Source organism: Rhinoraja longicauda, chromosome 7, assembly GCF_053455715.1.
Source record: "Rhinoraja longicauda isolate Sanriku21f chromosome 7, sRhiLon1.1, whole genome shotgun sequence".
Classification (NCBI taxonomy): domain Eukaryota; kingdom Metazoa; phylum Chordata; class Chondrichthyes; order Rajiformes; family Arhynchobatidae; genus Rhinoraja; species Rhinoraja longicauda.
The window spans coordinates 7,157,067-7,179,628 of NC_135959.1; the positions used below are offsets into that span (position 1 = coordinate 7,157,067).

Below are 22,562 nucleotides of genomic sequence, written 5' to 3' on the forward strand. Positions count from 1 at the left end.
GGTCAATAGACAATAGACAATAGACAATAGACAATAGGTGCAGGAGGAGGCCATTCGGCCCTTCGAGCCAGCACCGCCATTCAATGTGATCATGGCTGATCATTCTCAATCAGTACCCCGTTCCTGCCTTCTCCCCATACCCCCTGACTCCGCTATCCTTAAGAGCTCTTCGGCGGCACGGTGGCGCAACGGTAGAGTTGCTGCTTTACAGCGAATGCAGCGCCGGAGACTCAGGTTCGATCCTGACTACGGGTGCTGTACTGTAAGGAGTTTGTACGTTCTCCCCGTGACCTGCGTGGGTTTTCTCCGATATCTTCGGTTTCCTCCCACACTCCAAAGACGTACAGGTATGTAGGTTAATTGACTGGGTAAATGTAAAAATTGTCCCTAGTGTGTAGGATAGTGTTAATGTGCGGGGATCGCTGGGCGGCGCGGACTTGGTGGGCCGAAAAGGCCTGTTTCCGCGCTGTATCTGAAATATGAAAAAATATATATATATGTTGACCCATGAATGCTGAAATTCATGTTCATATGTTCATAAGTTCTAGGAGCAGAATAAGGCCATTTGGCCCATCAAGTCTACTCCACCATTCAATTATGGCTGATCTATCATTCCCTCTCAACTCCATTCTCCTGCCTTCGCCCCAATAACTCCTGACAACGGTACTAATCAAGAATCTGTCAATCTTTGCCTCAACAATACCCATTGACAGCCTGCACAGCCGTATGTAGCGATGAATTCCACAGATTCACCACCCTTTGACTAAAGAAATTCCTTCTTATCTCCTTTCTAAAGGTGCATCCTGATGCTATGACCTCTGGTTCTAGACTCTCCCACTAGTCGAAAGGTCGCAGAGAAGATTAACGAGAATGTTGCCAGGACTTGAAGATCTGATCCATATGGAGAGGTTGAGTAGGCTGGGATTCTATTCGTTGGAGCACAGGAGGATGAGGGGTGATCTTGTAGAGGTGTATAAAATCATGAGAGGAATAGATCGGGTGGATGCATAGTTGCCCGGAGTAGGGGATTCGAGAATCAGAGGACATGGATTTAAGGTGAGGAGGAAAACATGTAGTAAGAATCTGAGGGGCAACTTTTTCACACAAAGGGTAGTTGGTGTATGGAACGAACTGCCCAAAGAGATGGTTGAGGCAGGGACTATCGCAAGGTTAAAGAAACATTTAGACAGGTACATGGATAGGACAGGTTTAGAGGAATATGGGCCAAACACAGGTCAAGTCAAGTCAAGTCAATTTATTTGTATAGCACATTTAAAAACAACCCACGTTGACCAAAGTGCTGCACATCTGACCAGGAAAAAAAAAGAAACATACAGTGGCAGGCAGCCAAACACAACGGCGCGGCCATCTTGAACAAAATGTTAATTCAATCACCCACAGTCCAACAATAAAAGCACTAAACAGGCACCCAAAATTACCCAACCCCAAAAACCCCCCAAAACACAGTCCAACAATAAAAGCATTAAATAGGCATTCAAATCACACACCCCAAAACCCCCAAAAACACAGTCCAACAATAAAAGCATCAAACAGGCACTCAAACCACCCAACCCCAAAAACACACAAAAAAAGAAACATCCATCAAAGAAACATCCATCACAGTGAGTCTCCTCCAGTCCTCTCTCTCCTCACTGTGATGGAAGGCCACAATGTCTTTCCCTTCTCCCGCTGTGCCTCGCTCGCAGCCAGGTTGTTGTGGTTGCAGGCCGCACCGGACGGTCCACAGCGGGCCGAGCCCAAGGCGCGTCGCGTCGCAGCCGCTCCCGCAGCCTCCGAAGACGGCCGGCTCCGCCGATGATAAGTCCGATCCGGGGCGGGCGAACACGCTGCTGCCGCTGTTGTTGCACGTCGGGGCGGTCGTGGCTCCCAACATTGAAGCCCCCGCCCAGCAGAGAAATATCCCGCGGCCATCCTAGGCCGCGCCGGACGGTGAAATGTCCGCGCCCCATGGGACTGGTTGGTATGGGCAAGTTGGGCCAAAGGGTCAGTTTCCAAGCTATATGACTCTATGTCTCTTGTGGAAACATCCTCTCCACATCCACTCTATCCAGGCCTTTCACTACTCGGTAAGTTTCAATGAGGTCCCCCCCTCTCATCCTGCTAAACTCCAGCGGGTACAGGCCCAGCGCTGTGAATTGCTATGTTCTCACAAGACATCAAGACATACTTCCCCTTTCCAAGTGTAGACCCGAGGTTCCATCCCGACTACGGGTGCCGTCTGTACTGAGTTTGTACGTTCTCCCCGTGACCTGCGTGGGTTTTCTCCGAGATCTTCGGTTTCCTCCCACACTCCAAAAGACGTACAGGTCTGTAAGTTAATTGGCTTGGTATGAATGTAGAAATTGTCCCTAGATTTTTAGATTTAGATTTAGAGATACAGCGCGGAAACAGGCCCTTCGGCCCACCGAGTCCGTGCCGCCCAGCGATCCCCGCACACTAACACTATCCTACACACACTAGGGACAATTTTTTACATTTGCCCAGTCAATTAACCTACATACCTGTACGTCTTTGGAGTGTGGGAGGAAACCGGAGATCTCGGAGAAAACCCACGCAGGTCACGGGGAGAACGTACAAACTCCGTACAGACGGTGCCCGTAGTCAGGATCGAACCCGAGTCTCCGGCGCTGCATTCGCTGTAAGGCAGCAACTCTACCGTTGTGCCACCGTGCCGCCACCGTTGAGCCTGCGCCAGCCAGCGATCACCCTGATACTACCCGAGAGTCAGAGGAAAGGGAAATGAGAGATGTAGAAGTTAAAATGGAACAAAGGAATCAAAGGTGTACAAAAAGCAACGATGATCAAGGGAAAGTGGAGCCCATAATGGTCAATAGACAATAGCAGGAGTAGTCAGGATCGAACCCGAGTTTCCGGCGCTGCATTCGCTGTAAGGCAGTAACTCTACCGCTGCGCCACTGTGCCGCCCTAGTGGGTGTAGGACAGTGTTAATGTGCGGGGATCGCTGGTCGGCGAGGACCCGGTGGGCCTGTTACCGCTCTGTACCTCTGAACCCGAGGTTCACAGCTGTGCTCAGCTTGGGCCGGAGCTGGATGAAGGCCCAGGAGAGATCAGTAGGTGTGAGGAACATCTCAATGTTTTCACTGATAAACCTGCCAAACAGTGAGCAGAGCTGTAGAGCTTCCTGCGTGCAGCAAACCGGCAGCAACGTGGTACCAGCTGGACATCTCCTCATCTGTAACCATGTTCTTGACACCCAATCCAAAGGAACATGTGTGGAACAACCGCAATAAATAAAAACGCATTAACCAAACAGTTTCAAGGCAGGAAACCTTTCCCAAAAACGAATACTATCGGGTGCAGACACAAAAAGCTGGGGTAACTCAGCGGGTCAGGCAGCATCTCCACACCTGGAGTACTGTGTGGTGTTTTGGTCTCCAAATTTGAGGAAGGAGATTCTTGCTGTTGAGGGCGTGCAGCGTAGGTTTACTAGGTTAATTCCAGGAATGGCGGGACTGTCGTATGTTGAAAGACTGGAGCGACTAGGCTTGTATACACTGGAATTTAGAAGGACGAGAGGGGATCTTATAGAAACGTATAAGATTATTAAGGGGTTGGACACGTTAGAGGCAGGAAACATGTTCCCAATGCTGGGGGAGTCCAGAACCAGGGGCCACAGTTTAAGAATAAGGGGTAGGCCATTTAGAATGGAGGTAAGGAAAAGCTTTTTCAGTCAGAGAGTTGTAAATCTGTGGAATTCTCTGCCTCAGAAGGCAGTGGAGGCCAATTCTCTGAATGCATTCAAGAGAGAGCTGGATCGAGCTCTTAAGGATAGCGGAGTCAGGGGGTATGGGGAGAAGGCAGGAACGGGGTACTGATTGAGAATGATCAGCCATGATCACATTGAATGGCGGTGCTGGCTCGAAGGGCCGAATGGCCTCCTCCTGCACCTATTGTCTATTGTCTATTGAACGGCGCATGACGTTTCGGGTCGAGACACTTCTTCAGACGGAGAGTCAGGGGAAAGGGAAACAAGAGATTATAGACGATGATATAGAGAGATATGGAACAAATGCCCTCTGTGGCAGAGAATTCCACAAATTCACAACTCTCTGGGTGAAAAGTTTTTTTTCTCATCTCAGTTTTAAATGGCCTCCCCTTTATTCCTAGACTGTGGGCCCCTGGTTCTGGACTCCCCCTCACTGGGACATTCCGTTTCAAGCAATGCCATAAAGCGGGTAGGCGAGGAGCGGTGTGGATTGAGGGGAGAGATTCCCCAGGGTGAACACTCCAGTTCACAGTTACCCAATCGTTTAACAAGATAGGTACAAATGCACGAAAGATTAACATGCAAATACTTGCTTCTGTCTTAAGTCGTTCCTTTTGCAAATAGTTTGGTGGAGCCACAAACCCATTTATAATAATCCTGGTTAACATTTCCATTAAACTTAACAGAGACAGGAGTTCAACGCATCAACAGATGAGGCGGTGACAGGAAGGAGATGGATTGCCAGAATTGGAAGACTGCTGAGATCACAGAGAGTCATAGAGTGATACAGCGTGGAAACAGGCCCTTCGGCCCAACTCGCCCGCACCGGTCAACATGTCGGCGGCACGGTGGCGCAGCGGTAGAGTTGCTGCCTTACAGCGAATACAGCGCTAGAGACTCAGGTTCGATCCTGACTACGGGCGCCGTCTGTACGGAGTTTGTACGTTCTGCCTGTGACCTGCGTGGGTTTTTTCCGAGATCTTCGGTTTCCTCCCACACTCTAAAGACATACAGGTATGTAGGTTAATTGACTGGGTAAATATAAAAATTGTCCCTAGTGGGTGTAGGATAGTGTTAATGTGCGGGGATCGCTGGGCAGCGTGGACTAGGTGGGCCGAAGGGCCTGTTTCCGCGCTGTATCTCTAAATGAAAAAAAAAATGTCCCAGCTACACTTGTCCCACCTGCCCATGTTTGACCCATATCCCTCCAAGCGTGTCCTGTACATGTACCTGTCTAACTGTTTCTGAAAAGTTGGGATGATCCCAGCCTCAACTACCTCCTCTGGCAGCTCGTTCCATACACCCACCACCCTTTGCGTGAAAAAGTTGCCCTTCAGATTCCTATTAAATCTTTTCCCCTTCACCTTAAACCTATGTACTCTGGTCCTTGATTCACCTACTCTGGGCAAGAGACTCTGTGCATCTACCGGTTTATTCCTCTCATAATTTTGTAAACCTCTATAAGATCACCCCTCACCCTCCTGCGCTCCAAGGAATAGAGTCCCAGCCCTACTCAACCAGTCCCTATAGCTCAGACCTTCCAGTCCTGGCAACATCCACGTAAATCTTCTCTGAACCCTTTCCAGCTTGACAATATCTTTCCTATAACATGGTGCCCAGAACTGAACACAATAATCTAAATGCGGCCTCACCAATGTCTTATCCAACTGCAACATGACATTCCAACCTTTAAAGAGTAGCGATGTTTAATTTGGTTTAGTTGAGATTAGATTAGTTTATTGTCACGTGTACCGAGGTACAGTGAAAGGCTTTTGTTGTGTGCTAACCAGTCAGTAGATAGGAGTTCTGGACTGCTCTCTGCTTGTGGTAGGATGGTTCAGTTGCCTGATAACAGCTGGGAAGAAACTGTCCCTGAATCTGGAGGTGTGCGTTTTCACACTTCTGTACCTTTTGCCCGATGGAGGAGGGGGGAAGAGTAAGTGGCCGGGGTGCGATTGGTCCTTGAATATGCTGCTGGCCTTCAAGATTCAAGATTCAAGATTCAAGATATCTTTATTTGTCATCCTTTTGGACGAAATTTCGTCACCCACAGTCCAATAATAAAAGCAATAAAACAAACAAATTACACAACCCCACCCAACGCACAAAAAAAGAAACATCCATCACAGTGAGTCTCCTCCAGTCCCCTCCTCACTGTGATGGAAGGCCACAATGTCTTTTCCCTTCCCCTGCCGTCTTCTCCCGCGGCCAGGCTGTTGTCGTTGCCACGTTCCAGGCCGCGCCGGATGGTGAAAGGTCCGCAGCGGGCCGACCCAAGCCGCGCGATCCGGGGCGGGCGAACACGCTGTCGCTGCCGCTGTTGCTGCACATCTGGGCGGTCGTGGCTCCGGACATTGAAGCCCCCGTCAAGCAAAGAAAAATCCCGCGGCCTTTTTCAGGCCGCGCCGGACGGTGAAATGTCCGCGGCGAGCCGACCCAAGCCCCACGATCCGGGGCGGGCGAACACGCTGCCGCTGCCGGAGCTCCCGATGTCGGCATCCACGCGGCCCGAGCCTAAGGCGAATCGCAGCCGCTCCCGCAGCCTCCGAGGAAGGCCGGCTCCGCTGATGGTGAGTCCGGTCCGCGGGCTCTGCGAACCGGAGCCCTGGAGGCAGCCAGCTCCAGGAGTTGGGCCGATGGTAGGCCGCAGCAGGAACGGAGACAACACCCAGAAAACAAAGGTCAGGTCTCCGTTCGGAAGGGACACATCTACAATTTTACAGTTCCCCCCCTCCCCCCCACATACACACATAGTACACAAACACAAAAACACCACATCACAACTACAATTAAGACAAAAAAACCCCAACAAAACACAGAGACAAATGGACCGCAGGTAAGCCGCAGCTGCTAGGGCAGCACCGCCATTTTGGGAGTGGTGCCGAGGCAGCGTGAGGTGTAGATGGAGCCAATGGAAGGGAGGTTGGTTCGTGTGATGGTCTGGGCTGCGTCCGCAACTCTCTGCAATTACTTGCAGTGTTGGATGGAGCTGTTCCCAAAACATGCTTTGATGCTTCCCGATGAAATGTTTTCTATGATGATGTTTCTATGATGATGTTATAACTCTGTTATAGGGCACAGATCCAGGGGTGGGAGCTGCTTTATGTCCTCGTCATCCACCCTGGGTAGTTCTACGGAACTGGCAAAATTTTGCAGCAAAGCGTCAACTATGGTACTCTGAAGCACCAATTGCCACTTTTGAATGTTGTAGTTGACATACGAAAGAAAGAAAGCACAGATCCAAAATTTTTAATGTGTGTGGGAAAGAACTACGGATGCTGGTTTAAATCGAAGGTAGTCACAAAATGCTGGAGTAACTCAGCGGGACAGGCAGCATCTCTGGAGAGAAGGAATGGGCGACGTTTCGGGTCGAGACCCTTCTTCAGACTCCCTCCAAAATTTTGTGTCACTCCAAAGATGTACAGGTATGTAGGTTAATTGGCTGGGCAAATGTAAAAAAAAAACATTGTCCCTAGTGTGTGTAGGATAGTGTTAATGTGCGGGGATCGCTGGGCGGCGCTGACCCGGTGGGCCGAAGGGCCTGTTTCCGCGCTGTATCTCTAAATCTAAATCTAAATCTAAAATGTGTAATGTTAAACTCTCCATAGTTTCGAAGCATGAGACATAATCTCATGAATCTCATGTGGGCTGATGGGCCTGTTCCTGGGCTGTACTGTTGTGTGTTCCATTAGATGACATAGCTGTGTGGTAAGAGGGAACAGAATTTGAGGGTGGCACAGTGGCGCAACGGTAGAGTTGCTGCCTTCACAGCGCCGGTGACCCGGGTTCAATCCTGACCTTGCCTGCTGTCTGTACAGAGTTTGCGCATTCTCCCTGTAAGCACGTAGGTTTCCTCTGGGTACTCTGCCCACATTCCAAGATGTGTATAAAATCGTGAGAGGAATAGATCGGGTAGATGCACAGAGTCTCTTGCCCAGAGTAGGGGAATCGAGGACCAGAGGACATAGGTTCCTCTGGCGAAGGGGAAAAGATTTAATAGGAAACTGAGGGGTAACTTTTTCACGCAAAGGGTGGTGGGTGTATGGAACGAGCTGCCAGAGGAGGTAGTCGAGGCTGGGACTGTAGCAACGTTTAAGAAACAGTTAGACAGTTAGGTACATCGATAGGACAGGTTAGGAGGGATATGGACCAAGCGCAGGCAGGTGGAACTAGTGTAGCTGGGACATTTTGGCTGGTGTGGGCAAGTTGGGCTGAATGGTCTGTTTCCACACTGTATCACTCTATGACTCTATGGCACTATGTGGAGAGGACATAGGTTTAAGATGAAGGGGGATAGATTTAAAAGGAACCTGGGGGGGGTAACTTTTTCACACCAATGATGCTGGGTGTATGGAATGCACTGCCGGAGGGGGAAGTTAAGGCAGGTACTATCACAACGATTAAGAAATATTTCGAAAGGTACATGGATAGGAGAGGTTTAGGTGGATATGGGCCAAACGCAGGCGGGTGGGACTAGTGTAGATGGGACACAATGGGTGGTGTTACCACACTGTAAGTCTCCATGCCTCAATGATTCTAAGTTTTGTAAGTTAATTGGCTTCTGTAAATTGTTCCCCAGTGTGTAAGGTAGATCTGGTTACAGTTTACAGTTTAGTTTATTGTCATGTGTACCGAGGTACAGTGAAAAGCTTTTGTTGAGTGCTATCCAGTCAGCAGAAAGACAACACATGATTACGGAGTTTGTACGTTCTCCCCGTGACCTGCGTGGGTTTTCTCCGAGATCTTCGGTTTCCTCCCACACTCCAAAGACGTACAGGTATGTAGGTTAATTGACTGGGTAAATGTTAAAAAAAAATTAAAATTGTCCCTAGTGTGTGTAGGATAGTGTTAGTGTGCGGGGATCGCTGGGCGGCGCGGACCCGGTGGGCAGAAGTGTCTGTTTCCGCGCTGTATCTCTAAATCTAACAAATAATCAATCGAGCCATAGATACATGATCAGAGAATAACGTTTAGTGTAAGTTAAAGCCAGCAAAGTCCGATCAAGGATAGTCCGAGGGCCAACAATGAGGTAGATAGTAGTTCAGGACTGGTTGTGTACGGGGGAGCGTTGGTTAGGGGTGCCAACTATCTCACTCCCAAATACGGGACAAGGTGACGTCACTGCCCCGCGTCCCATGTGACCTCATCCAGCCAGCGGCCACGTGCTCCCACTCCACCAATGGCAGGCCGGGAGGCGGGTTGCAACGCAACCTCTGTTAGGTGGCGCCTGGGCCTCTGGACCTAGACTGTCCGGAGCTAAAATATCGGAAACCTAGAGTGTCGGGACGTAAACTGTCGGGACCTACAGCATCCGGGCCTACAGCGTCCGGGCCTACAGCATCCGGGCCTACAGCGTCCGGGCCTACAGCACTCCCCCGGGCCTACAGCATCCGGGCCTACAGCATCCGGGCCTACAGCGTCCGGGCCTACAGCACTCCCCCGGGCCTACAGCACTCCCCCGGGCCTACAGCATCCGGGCCTACAGCATCCGGGCCTACAGTGTCCGGACCTACAGCGCCCCCCGGGCCTACAGCATCCGAGCCTACAGCATCCGGGCCTACAGCGTCCGGGTCTACAGCGCCCCCCCGGGCCTAATACGGAGCAAGGACAGTCCCGAATGGAACAAACCAATTTAGCCCAAAATACGGGATGTCCCGGCTAATACGGGACAGTTGGCAACCCTGTTGGTGGTTGGCACGGACTCGGTGGGCCAAAAGATCTTGTAGGAGCCATTTATGCTTAATTCGGTTATTATCATTGTGTTATGGCTATGTTTTAATATTTCTAGTTTATGTCCTTTTTGCCGGCTTGTGGGTGTGACTTAATGCGTAATGGGGCATGTCTAGATGGGAGGAGCCTAGCGTGTCGACAGAGCTTGTGGGTCAGTTTAGACTCGGAGGATGGTGAGCATACAGTTCTTTACCACGCGCTCGTACCATGTGCTCGCACCGGTTATATTTGTAAGAACCACACGGTAATAACTGCAAGATTTCTAGATATTGTTAGAAGAAGAAACCGTTGATAAAGTAGGGAAACTGATGAATTACTCTATGATTTGTGCTACTTTAATAAAACCAATCAATGAAGAAAAGAAGTTTGGAAGGTTCGTTTTGTCCTATCAGGGTGCGACGTGTGCGTAAGCTATAACTACATTTCATCCCCGAGAAGTAATGGCTATCGAAGTGGGATTTCGAGATGGTATAGAAACTGCCATTACAAACCTGCTTCCACGTTCTATCTCTAAAACCAAAACTAACATTCAAAGGGGATGGGCAGGGCTAGTTCTTTACACAGAGAGTGGTGGATGAAGTCAAAGGACGTAGCCAATGGTTAGCCGAACAGAAAATGGTGATTAAGTAGTGCACGAGTGAAAAGTTTCAAGAAATCTTAAAACGTTTAACCAAACCACGGAGAGAGAATGTTATTCGATGAAAACCATAAAGGGTAGAGTGCATCTATTATCGAATCCCCTAAACTACTGTAAACTTCGCATAATGCGGCCTCTGGCAATGAGAGCTGCTTTCATTAAAGTCGTATTTGTTTAACAATCCCAGCGGGAGACATGTACGCGGCAAAATGTCCCCTTGGGATGCACGCAGCTCCAGAAACGTTCCAATCAACGCATGCGGAGGGGAAGTCTTTACAAATAATATCCTCATTCGGGAAACAATGAACAGAAACACCAGTGAAGGTGGGAACTACTCCCACGGGAGAGGAGGGGTTGCACATTTTGAGAAATCCCATCTTTGCACAGAGCACACGCAAACTGGCGCAGCGGTAGAGTTGCTGCCTTACAGCGCCAAAGACCTGGGATCGATGCTGACTGCAGGGCTGTCTGTACGGAGTCAGTACGTTCTCCCTGTGACCTCGTGCGTTTTCTCCGGGTGCTTCGGGTTTCCTCCCGCACTCCAAAGACGTGCAGGTTTGTAGGCTACTTGGCTTGGTATAAGTGTTAACTGTCCCCGGTGTGTGTAGGATAATGTTAATGTGCGGGGATCGCTGGTCGGTGCGGACTCGGTGGGACGAAAGGGCCTGTTTCCGCGCTGTACCTCTAAACTAAACTGCAACAAGATAGCACGGCGGCGTAGAGGTAGAGTTGCTGCCTCATAGCGCCAGAGACCCAGGTTCGATCCGGACTACGGGTGCTCATAGAGTCCCACTGCACAGAAAGAGGCCCTTCGGCCCATCGTGTCCGCGCTGCCCGTTACCAAACACAGTCTAATTTTAATCCCATTTTCCCGCATTTGGACCGTAGCCCTGAATGTTGTAGCATTTCAAGTGCCCATCCAAATGCCTCTTAAACGTTGTGAGTGTTCCCGCCTCCACCACCACCCCAGGCAGTGAGTTCCAGACTCCAACCACTCTCTGGGTGAAAAAGTTCTTTCTCACATCCCCCCGAAACCTCCCTCCCCTTACCCTGTATCTATGTCCCCTCGTTGTTGAACCTTCCACCAGTGGAAGAAGTTCCCCGCCATCTACCTTATCTATGCCCCTCATGATCTTGTACACCTCGATCATGTCCCCTCTCAGCCTTCTCTGCTCCAGGGAAAACAACCCCAGTCTACCCAGTCTCTCCTCATAGCCGAGGCCCTTCATCCCTGGCAGCATCCTGGTGAATCTCCTCTGCACCCTCTCCAAAGCTATCACATCCTTTCTATAATGTGGTGACCAGAACATTGGGTGCTGTCTGCACGGGATTTGTACGTTCTCCCTGTGACCACGTGGGTTTTCTCCGGGTGCTCCGGTTTCCTCCCACACTCCAAAGACGTGCAGGGTTTGTAGGATTAATTGGCTTCTGTAAATTGTAAATTGTCACCAGTGTGTAGGGATAGAACTGGTGAGGGGATGATCGCTGGGTGGCACGGACCCGGTGGGCCAAAGTGCCCGTTTCCATGCTGCATCTCCAAGCTAAAGCCAAAGGAAGTGAACCAGAGGAGAAATTATGGTAGACAAGAAATGTACAAAAATAAACTTAAGTGGGAGGCATGCAGTAACATGTGTCAACTCCTTAATTTGTCAAATTCCACAAGAAGTGCCAACAAATGAGTCAAAGTTCCTCTCCAGGGCAAAGCAGCCCTGTTGCTCGGCACACCACCCAGCAAGCTAAACATTTATCCCCTCTGCTTCTAGCATAGTATGTAGCGTTTACAGAACCAACTGCAACGACTCACCAAGTCCGCATGCAATTGGGAACAGCTCCATCCAAGTCCGCAAGAAATTGCAGCGAATTGTGGACATAGAAACATAGAAACATAGAAAATAGGTGCAGCAGTAGGCCATTCGGCCCTTCGAGCCTGCACCGCCATTCAATATGATCATGGCTGATCATCCAGCTCAGTAACCTGTACCTGCCTTCTCTCCATACCCCCTGATCCCTTTAGCCACAAGGGCCACATCTAACTCCCTCTTAAATATAGCCAATGAACTGGTCTCAACTACCTTCTGTGGCAGAGAATTCTGGACGCAGCCCAGACCTTCACACAAACCAACCTCCTTTCCATTGACTGCATCTACACCTCACGCTGCCTCGGCAAGGCCAGCAGCATCATCAAGGACGAGTCGCACCCTGCCCACTCCCACTTCCCCCCTCCCCATCGGGAAAGAGGTATACAAGTGTGAAAACGCATAATTCCAGATTCAAGGACAGTTTCTTCCCAGCTGTTATCAGGCAACTGAACCATCCTACCACAACTAGAGAGCAGTGCTCACCTATCATCTGCCTCATTGGTGACCGTTGGACTATCCTTGAACAGACATCACTGGCTTCACCTTGCACTAGACGTTATTCCCTTATCATCTATCTGTACTCTGTGAATGGCTCGATTGTAATCATGTGTTGTCTTTCCACTGACTGTCGGCACGCAATCGAAAGCTTTTCACTGTACCTCAGTACACGTGACAATAAACTATACTGAACTGAACTGAAAGTCTCCTACAACCTCCCCAGCCAAGCGCACAAACCACCACCAAGGCAGTCGAGGCCACCAGTGTTTATGGAGACAGGACGACTGTTTGGCCAACCTCACCTTTCACTCAATAGACAATAGACAATAGGTGCAGGAGGAGGCCATTCGGCCCTTCAAGCCAGCACCACCATTCAATGTGATCATGGCTGATCATTCTCAATCAGTACCCCGTTCCTGCCTTCTCCCCATACCCCCTGACTCCGCTATCCTTAAGAGCTCTATCTAACTCTCTCTTGAATGCATTCAGAGAATTGGCCTCCACTGCCTTCTGAGGCAGAGAATTCCACAGATTCACAACTCACTGACTGAAAAAGTTTTTCCTCATCTCAGTTCTAAATGGCCTACCCCTTATTCTTAAACTGTGGCCCCTTGTTCTGGACCCCCCCCAACATTGGGAACATGTTTCCTGCCTCTAGCGCGTCCAACCCCATGTACAAGTTTCCAGATGACACCTCCGTGGTGGGCTGGATCGCCGAATGATGATGAGACGGACTGCAAGGAGATAGAGGACTTGGTAACACAGTGTACACAGAATGCTCGAGTAACTCAGCGGGACAGGCAGCATCTCTGGAGAGAAGGGACGGGTGACGTTTCGGGTCGAGACCCTCCTTTGGTGTCAAGGCAACAACATCTCCCCCAAGGTCAGCAATTGTTGTTTATCTCTCTACATCATCGTCTGTATCTCTCGTTTCCCTTATCCCTAACCAGTCCGAAGAAGGGTCTCGACCCGTTCCTTCTCTCCAGAGACGTTGCCTGTCCCGCTGAGTTACTCCAGCACTTTGTATCCTTTTGTGTATTAATCAGCATATGCAGTTCCTTGTTTCTAGTAGTTTGAGACTTGTTATTACTAGTTGGCGCTAGTTATCAACTTCAGGACTTATCAACTTGGGGGGTATGTTGTCGGGCGGCTGAGTGTCGTATCGGTAGAGTTGCTGCCGTACAGCACCAGAGACCCGGGTTTGATCCTGACTACGGGTGCTGTCTGTACGGAGTTTGTACGTTCTCCCCGTGACTGTGTGGGTCTTCTCCGGGGCACAGGTTACTGATTGCGGATGATCAGCCGTGATCACAATGAATGAAGGGCCAAATGGCCTCCTCCTACACCTATTTTCTATGTTTCTATGTGACACACACCAGGGACAAATTTACACACAATAGACAAAAGGTGCAGGAGGAGGCCATTCGGCCCTTCGAGCCAGCACCGCCATTCATTGTGATCATGGCTGATCATCCGCAATTTACACACACAACAAGCCAATTCGCCTGCATACCTGAACGTTTTTGGAGTGTGGGAGGAAACCGAAGATCTTGGAGAAAACCTATGCGGTCACGGGGAGAAACTCGGTACAGACTGCACCCGTGGTCGGGATCGAACCCGGATCTACGCCGTTGCAAGCGCTGGATGGCAACATCTCTACCGCTGTGCCACCGCGACCGCCCTGGTGATCGATGGTCGGCGTGGACTCAGTGCACCTAAGGGCATGTTTCCCTGCTGTATCTTTACACTAAAGTAATCTAAACTAAACTGATTGCTGCTTGCTTGGTCTTAACCAGAGGAAGCTAGTCATATAATTTAATTACAGCCATGCTGGGTAATGTACCTGATTGACAGTGATATAATGCTGATCATTTATATATGTTTACACAGTGTACATTACTGTTTTAAGACTAATTGACCTAAACTTTTCAGATCAATCAAGAGGCGATCTCATGGTAACTCTGCTAGATTCAGTTGAACAAGACAACTGTGGGCAGTGACAAGAAACTGTAAAAATAAACCACAAAGTCAAAATCATGCAAGGCAGCTAGCAAGAGTTTATTATTTCTAACTGAAACAGGAGTTAGTAAAATTTATTGTTTTAATAGCACACATTTCTTGTTATTGCTACTACCTGCATTTGCTTCTGTTGTTTAATAGGGTCTAACGTAAAAACATTCTCTGGATTGGGCGGCACGGTGGCGCAGCGGTAGAGTTGCTGCCTTACAATGCTTATGGCACCAGAGACCCGGGTTCGATCCTGGCTACGGGTGCTGTCTGTTCAGTGTGGAAACAGGCTCTTCAGTCCAACTCGCCCACACCGGCCAACATGTCCCAGCTACACGAGTCTCACCTGTCCGCGTTTGCCTCATATCCCTCCAAGCCTGTCCTATCCATGTACCTGTCTAACTGTTTCGGGATAGTCCCTGCCCCAAATACTTCCTCTGGCAGTTCGTCCCATACACCCACCACCCTTTGTGTCAAAACGTTACCCCTCAGATTCCTACTAAATCTTTTCCCCTTCACCTTAAACCGATGTCCTCTGGTGCTTGATTCACCTACTCTGGGCAAGAGACTGTGCATCCACCCGATCTAGTCCTCTCTTGATTTCATACACCTCTACAAGTCACGTCAAGTCAGGACAATTTTATTTGTATAGCACATTTAAAAACAACCCACGTTGACCAAAGTGCTGTACATCAGTTCAGGTACTAAGAAACGAACATACAATGCAACACAAACATAACAGCACATACATAAACAGTTCACAGCCCCCCCTCAGAGGGCCTCAAACGCTAGGGAGTGGAAATAGGTTTTGAGCCTGGACTTAAAGGAGTCGATAGAGGGGGCAGTTCTAATGGGGAGAGGGATGCTGTTCCACAGTCTAGGAGCTGCAACCGCAAAAGCGCGGTCACCCCTGAGTTTAAGCCTAGACCGCGGGATAGTGAGTAGCCCCAAGTCGGCCGACCTGAGGGACCTGGAGATAGAGTGGTGGGTTAGAAGATTTTTGATATGGGGGGGGGGGGGCAGCCCGTTTGGGGCTTTGTACGTGAATAGGAGGAGCTTGAAGTTGATTCTGTACTGTACTGGGAGCCAGTGGAGAGAGGCCAGATTCGGGGTGATGTGGTCCCTTTTACGGGTACCCGTCAGGAGTATCGCTGCGACGTTTTGGACCAATTGCCATTGCAAGATCACCCCTCATCCTCCTGCGCACCAAGGAATAGAGTTCCAGCCTGCTCAACCTCTCCCGAAATGTCAGCCCCTCTAGTCCTGGCAACATCCTCGTCTGAAGAAGGGTCTCGGCCCGAAACGTCACCCGCTCCTTCTCTCCAGAGATGCTGCCTGTCCCGCTGAGTTGCTCCGGCATTTTGCGTCTATCTTTGGTTTGAACCAGCGTCTGCAGTTCCTTCATACACACATCCTCGTAAATCTTCTCTGCACCTTTTCCAGGCTGGGCAACATCTTTCCTATAACATCTCCTGGGGAAAAAAGGAGCAGCAATCAAAACAGTTGCATTGAATCAACTTTTGGAAAGTCCAAGTAAAACTCCAGGCACAAGAAAGTGAATGTAAACACTGAGCAGGATTGACTGAGGTTTTGGACACATGGGGGGAGACTAGTTCTGGTATGCAGACTGTGACCACAGCACATTCAGAATAAATTGTCCTCCTTTTTATGGTTGTCTCCCCACAATGGCTTTATTCAATCTTTGCTTTCTTTTCCAACATAATTCATTTCATTATGCTTCTGCTCCCTGGTGAGCCTGAGTAGTTTTCACAGCAGTAAGTCGTTTAAAGGAAACAATTGGAGAACCTGGTAGCTACCACACTTTAGCATTAACCCCTGCACTATAACAGTGTGATCAAACTCTTCTTGGGAAAGATTTAAACCCCTGTCCCATTTAGGAGATTGTTTAGGCGACTAGGCTGTCCCCAGACGATCGCCGGGGTGTCGCCTGTACGGCCGTGAGTCATCTCCAAAGAGTCGTAGCGTTTTTTCCGGTCGCCGCTGGATTTTGAGATGTTTAACAATTTTCGGCGACAGTGGGTTTGACGCCAATGATCGTAGCACGACGTCTCCTGACGTAGGCGCTGTCGTAGGTTGTCGCCAGGTTGGCGCCAGGTGACGTAGTTTGTCGCCGGTGCTGACTTCGGTGAATTCCATTGGTGACTACCTACGTCAGGGCGGCACGGTAGCGGAGCGGTAGAGTTGCTGCCTTACAGCGAATGCAGCGCCGGAGACCCGGGTTCGATCCTGACTACGGGCGCCGCCTGTATGGAGTTTGTACGTTCTCCCCGTGACCTGCGTGGGTTTTCTCCGAGATCTTCGGTTTCCTCCCACACTCCAAAGACGTACAGGTATGTAGGTTAATTGACTGGGTAAATGTAAAAATTGTCCCTAGTGTGTGTAGGATAGTGTTAACGTGCGGGGATCGCTGGGCGGCGTGGACTCGGTGGGCCGAAGGGCCTGTTTCCGCGCTGTATCTCTAAATCTAAAAATCTAAAAAATCTGCGTCAACCGGCGACAGGTACCGGCGTCAAAACCGGAGGCCAGAAAGACGTGAATTGTCTTCAGTTGTCGCCGACAGGGTCGTAGCTTGTCGTAGCTCGTCGCGGGTAGACGTAGGTTAACTTCGGTTGTCGTAGGTTGCCACCTGTGTGGTCGTGGGTTATCGTAGGTGCGGTCGTAGGTGGACGTCCTAGGTCGCGACGATTGGGTCGCCGGTTGTCGGTAGCTTGACGTCGACTAGGTGGTAGGTTGTTGTAGCTTGTCATGGACATTGTCGTGGGGTGGGGGGTCCAGTCGCCGGTTTTTCGGCAAACTGCTATGACTATGACAGTCGCCGGCAGTCGCCTAAAAAAAATCGCCCAAGTGCGACAGGCCCCTTAGAGCCTCGCTCCATCCCAAAGAGTTGTGAACATTGCCCAGTCCATCACTGGTGCTGACCTCCCCACCATCGAAAGGATCTACAGGAGTCTCTGCATCAAAAAGGCAGCCAGCGTCATCAGAGACCCACACACCACCCTGGCCACACTTTCATTTCACCCCTGCTATCAGGAGGAAGGTACAGGAGCTTGAACACTGTAACGTCCAGGTTCAGAAACAGCTTCTTCCCTACAGCCATCAGGCTATTAAACACTACAACCTCCAAATAAGCTCTGAACTGCATAGAGTATTGTTATTATTGCACCATTATTGTTTGTTTGTTTTTTGTGTGTATATATATATATATGTGTGATCCGTATAGATGTGTATGTGTATATATATATTTACACACTGAACTTTCTTTTCCTCATTTATATTGTTTAGAGTGTACTATGTTTACATGTTCTGCTGTGCTGCTGCATGTAAGAATTTCATTGTTCTATCATGGGACGTATGACAATAAAATACTCTTGACTCTTGAACTTCAAAAAAGTTCAAATAACTTCAAAAAAGAGGAGTTGAGTATAGGAGCAAAGAGGTCCTTCTGCAGTTGTACAGGGCCCTAGTGAGACCGCACCTGGAGTACTGTGTGCAGTTTTGGTCTCCAAATTTGAGGAAGGATATTCTTGCTATTGAGGGCGTGCAGCGTAGGTTTACTAGGTTAATTCCCGGAATGGCGGGACTGTCATATGTTGGAAGACTAGACTAGAGCGATTAGGCTTGTATACACTGGAATTTAGAAGGATGAGAGAGGATCTTATCGAAACGTATAAGATTATTAAGGGGTTGGACATGTTAGAGGCAGGAAACATGTTCCCAATGTTGGGTGAGTCCAGAACCAGGGGCCACAGTTTAAGAATAAGGGGTAGGCCATTTAGAACTGAGATGAGGAAAAACTTTTTCAGACAGAGAGTTGTGAATCTGTGGAATTCTCTGCCTCAGAAGGCAGTGGAGGGCAATTCTCTGAATGCATTCAAGAGAGAGCGAGATAGAGCTCTTAAGGATAGCGGAGTCAGGGGGTACGGGGAGAAGGCAGGAACGGGGTACTGATTGAGAATGATCAGCCATGATCACATTGAATGGCGGTGCTGGCTCGAAGGGCCGAATGGCCTCCTCCTGCACCTATTGTCTATTGTCTATTGTCTAAAAAGAAGTGCTGGAGTAATTCAGCGGGTCAGGTATCGCCCCTGGAGAACGTGCATAGGTAACATTTAGAGTCATGGCCCTTCTGATCGTAGTATGGATAAAGAAAGAAAGAAGAGAGAGATGAGACCAGGACAATGTCTGGCAATTGATAGATGGATAAAGGTGGGTGAGGGGAGGGGGGGGGGGGGGGGGGTTTGAATGGGAGATGGTGGGACAAAGGCAAGAGTGCAGCGACAATGGCACAGCGGTAGAGTTGCCTTACAACGCCAGAGACCCCAACTACGGGTGCTGTCTGTACGGAGTTTGTGGGTCGAAACATATATGATTAATAAGGGGTTAGACACGTTAGAGGCAGGAAACATGTTCCCAATGTTGGGGGAGTCCAGAACCAGGGGCCACACTTCAAGAATAAGGGGTAGGCCATTTAGAACGGAGATGAGGAAAAACCTTTTCAGTCAGAGAGTTGTAAATCTGTGGAATTCACTGCCTCAGAAGGCAGTGGAGGCCAATTCTCTGAATGCATTCAAGAGAGAGCTGGATAGAGCTCTTAAGGATAGCGGAGTCAGGGGGTACGGGGAGAAGGCAGGAACGGGGTACTGATTGTGGATGATCAGCCATGATCACATTGAATGGTGGTGCTGGCTCGAAAGGCTGAATGGCCTCCTCCTGCACCTATTGTCTATTGTCTATTGTCTATCCTGAGATGCTGCCTGACCCGCTGAGTTACTCCAGCATTGTGTGTCTACCTTTGTTTTAATAGCTCAGCTGTCTTGTCCATCCCCTCAGCCCTGTGCGGGAAGGAACTGCAGATGCTGGTTTAAACCGAAGATAGACACAAAATGCTGGAGTAACTCAGCAGGACAGGCAGCATCTCTGGAGGGAAGGACTGGGTGACGTTTCGAGTCGAGAGACCCGTCTTCAGACTAGACTTTGGGTCGAGACCCTTCTTCAGACTTCAGTCTTCAGTCTGAAGAAGGGTCTCGACTCAAAACGTCACCCAATTCATTCCTTCTCTCCAGAGATGCTGCCTGTCCCGCTGAGTTACTCCTGTATTTTGTGTCTATCTCTTCACCCTTATCTGTTGCACTTGAACATGGTGTTGATCGTATAGATAGATGTACAGTATTGGGTGGAACAAGAGATGTGGAATGGTGCAAAGAGCACGTAAAGCACAGATAAAAGCAACTTTGGGAAGTTGCACTGCGAGGTCGCTACGCCTACTTTGAAGAAGTTCCCCTCCTCTCTCCGACTAGAGTTCTTCAACACCTCTCTCTCTCTCTCTCTCTCTCTCGCTGTTCCCCCTCTGTGTGATTCCTCTTGGTCTCACGCTTTAAATGCTTGTCTGTACACTTTCCACACCTCTCGTGTCCCTCTCCCCTGACTCTCAGCCTGAAGGAATGGCCTCTCACCCCGAAACGCCACCCATTCCTTCTCTCCAAGACTTGATGGATAGACTCCAGTCTATAAGGCAGACACAGAATGCTGGAGTAACTCAGCGGCTCAGGCAGTATCTCGGGAGACCCGTCGCCCATTCATTCCCCACCCCTTCTCTCCAGAGATGCTGCCTGACCCGCTGAGTTACGCCAGCATCTGAAGAAGGGTCTCGACCCGAAACGTCACCCATTCCTTCTCTCCAGAGATGCTGCCTGTCCCGCTGAGTTACTCCAGCATTTTTGTGTCTACCTTCGATTTAAACCGGCGTCTGCAGTTCCTTAAGTTCCAACACACTCTGCCTAGCGAAGGCGAGTTGCACGCTTTGCTCCACGGTGTGTGTGTTGTGTGTGTGTGTGTGTGTGTGTGTGTGTGTGTGTCTCCACCCACACACACTACAGGGAGGTCTGTACGTGTAATATAACGCTGCCCACCCCCCTCCCTCCCCTTCTGCAGCGACCAATTCTTTCCCCCTTGAGCCAACCCAGGCTGGAGGGTGTATGCACAACTCCAGCCCACACCCACCCCCTTTAGCAGCCGAACACTCCCCCTTGTCTAACAGCCTCCCCGAACCCCTCTCTCTGCCTGTTTCTACTCTGTCTTGCAAAGGCAGCGACGCAGATGCACAGAAACCCGCTTGACACACACACACACACACACCACTCTGCCTCTTACAAAAAGTTGAGTTTGCCAGCTGCCGCGTGTCTCCCCTGCTCCACCTCGCTCTGTTCACAACAGCACCGACCACTTGCAACATACGACCAACTCTCTTTGACGAAGCAACAAAAAGCCCTGCCGTTTCTGCCGCTTTGAATCTAAACGGGGGCGGCGAAGTTCTGTGCATCGAGGTATGTCCAGCGCCGGTCCACATCCGACAGGTTAATGATTCTCTTTCACCAGTTGTATACAAAAACATTGACTCCGAACTGACACAGTCGCATCTTCGCACACAGCTGCCAACTGGACATCCCACCAGGTAAACGACACCTTTGTTTTGTTCCCCCGTTTCTTTAGGCGTTGCAATGTTAAATGTCGCTTCTAAACATTTCAAACTATTTCTAGATTATTTTAAATTGGGTTTCCTTTCACATTTTGACCTATCTATTGGAAGTGTCACAAAATGCTGGAGTAACTCAGCGGGACAGGCAGCATCTCAGGGTAGAAGGAGTGGGTGACTTTTCGGGTCCAGACCCTGTGTAGAACATAACTTTACAACATATTGAGTTTATTATTGGAATGCTTTCGTCTGCACTCTGACCTATCGATCTGCAACGATCTATCGTCGTTGATTTTTGTTGTTGTTGCATATCTTTCATTCATTGTTCTTTATCTCTCCACATCCTCGTCTGTAATCTCCCCTCTCCCCTTTATCCCTGACCAGTCCGAAGAAGGGTCTCGACCCGAAACGTCACCCATTCCTTCTCTCCAGAGATGCTGCCTGTCCCGCTGAGTTGCTCCAGCATTTTGTGTCTATCTTCGATTCTATAACACAACTGTGTTACATATTAACGTGGACACAACTTTACAAACTGTTGAAGTGTTTATTATTAAGATTTTATATTTTGACCTGTCGATCTATAACTAGGTTGCAGATTAACGCGGAACATAACTTTTCAAACTTATTGAAGTGCTTACTATTTTTAAAAATGCTTTCATTTAAAATTTGACATATGGATCTATAACTATGTTACATATTAACATGAGCATAACCTTTCAAACTAGTATTGAACCTGGAGTACTGTGTGCAGTTTTGGTCTCCAAATTTGAGGAAGGATATTCTTGCTATTGAGGGCGTGCAGCGTAGGTTTACAAGGTTAATTCCCGGAATGGAGGGACTGTCATATGTTGAAAGACTGGAGCGACTAGGTTTGTATACACTGGAATTTAGAAGGATGAGAGGGGATCTTATCGAAACGTATAAAATTATTAAGGAGTTGGACACGTAAGAGGCAGGAAACATGTTCCCAATGTTGGGGGAGTCCAGAACCAGGGGCCACAGTTTAAGAATAAGGGGTAGGCCATTTAGAACTGAGATGAGGAAAAACTTTTTTAGTCAGAGAGTTGTGAATCTGTGGAATTCTCTGCCTCAGAGGGCAGTGGAGGCCAATTCTCTGAATACATTCAAGAGAGAGCTAGATAGAGCTCTTAAGGATAGCGGAGTCAGGGGGTATGGGGAGAAGGCAGGAACGGGGTACTGATTGAGAATGATCAGCCATGATCACATTGAATGGCGGTGCTGGCTCGAAGGGCCGAATGGCCTCCTCCTGCACCTATTGTCTATTGTCTATTATTAAAAATGCTGCCGTTTACATTTTACATTTTTGAACTATCGATCTGTAACTAGGTCGCAAATCAATATGATCATAACATTGCATTCAGTCTGAAGAAGGGTCTCGACCTGAAACGTCACCCATTCCTTCTCTCCTGAGATGCTGCCTGACCCGCTGAGTTACTCTAGCATTTTGTGAATAAATACCTTCGATTTGTACCAGCATCTGCAGTTATTTTCTTACATAACATTGCAAACCATTGTTTAGGATTAAAAATGCTCTTATTTACATTCTGACCCATCTATGTATAATTATGT

General features: G+C 49.1%; 1 protein-coding gene across 1 annotated transcript in view; it reads left to right on the forward strand.

The window, feature by feature from the left end:
* Window positions 1-22,562, forward strand: part of mxra5a (matrix-remodelling associated 5a) — a 117,993-nt gene that overhangs the window by 36,108 nt on the left and 59,323 nt on the right. The window contains exon 5 of the mRNA XM_078402922.1: window positions 20,714-20,823. Coding sequence (XP_078259048.1) covers window positions 20,714-20,823 — 110 coding nt within the window. The remainder of the gene's footprint in view (window positions 1-20,713; window positions 20,824-22,562) is intronic.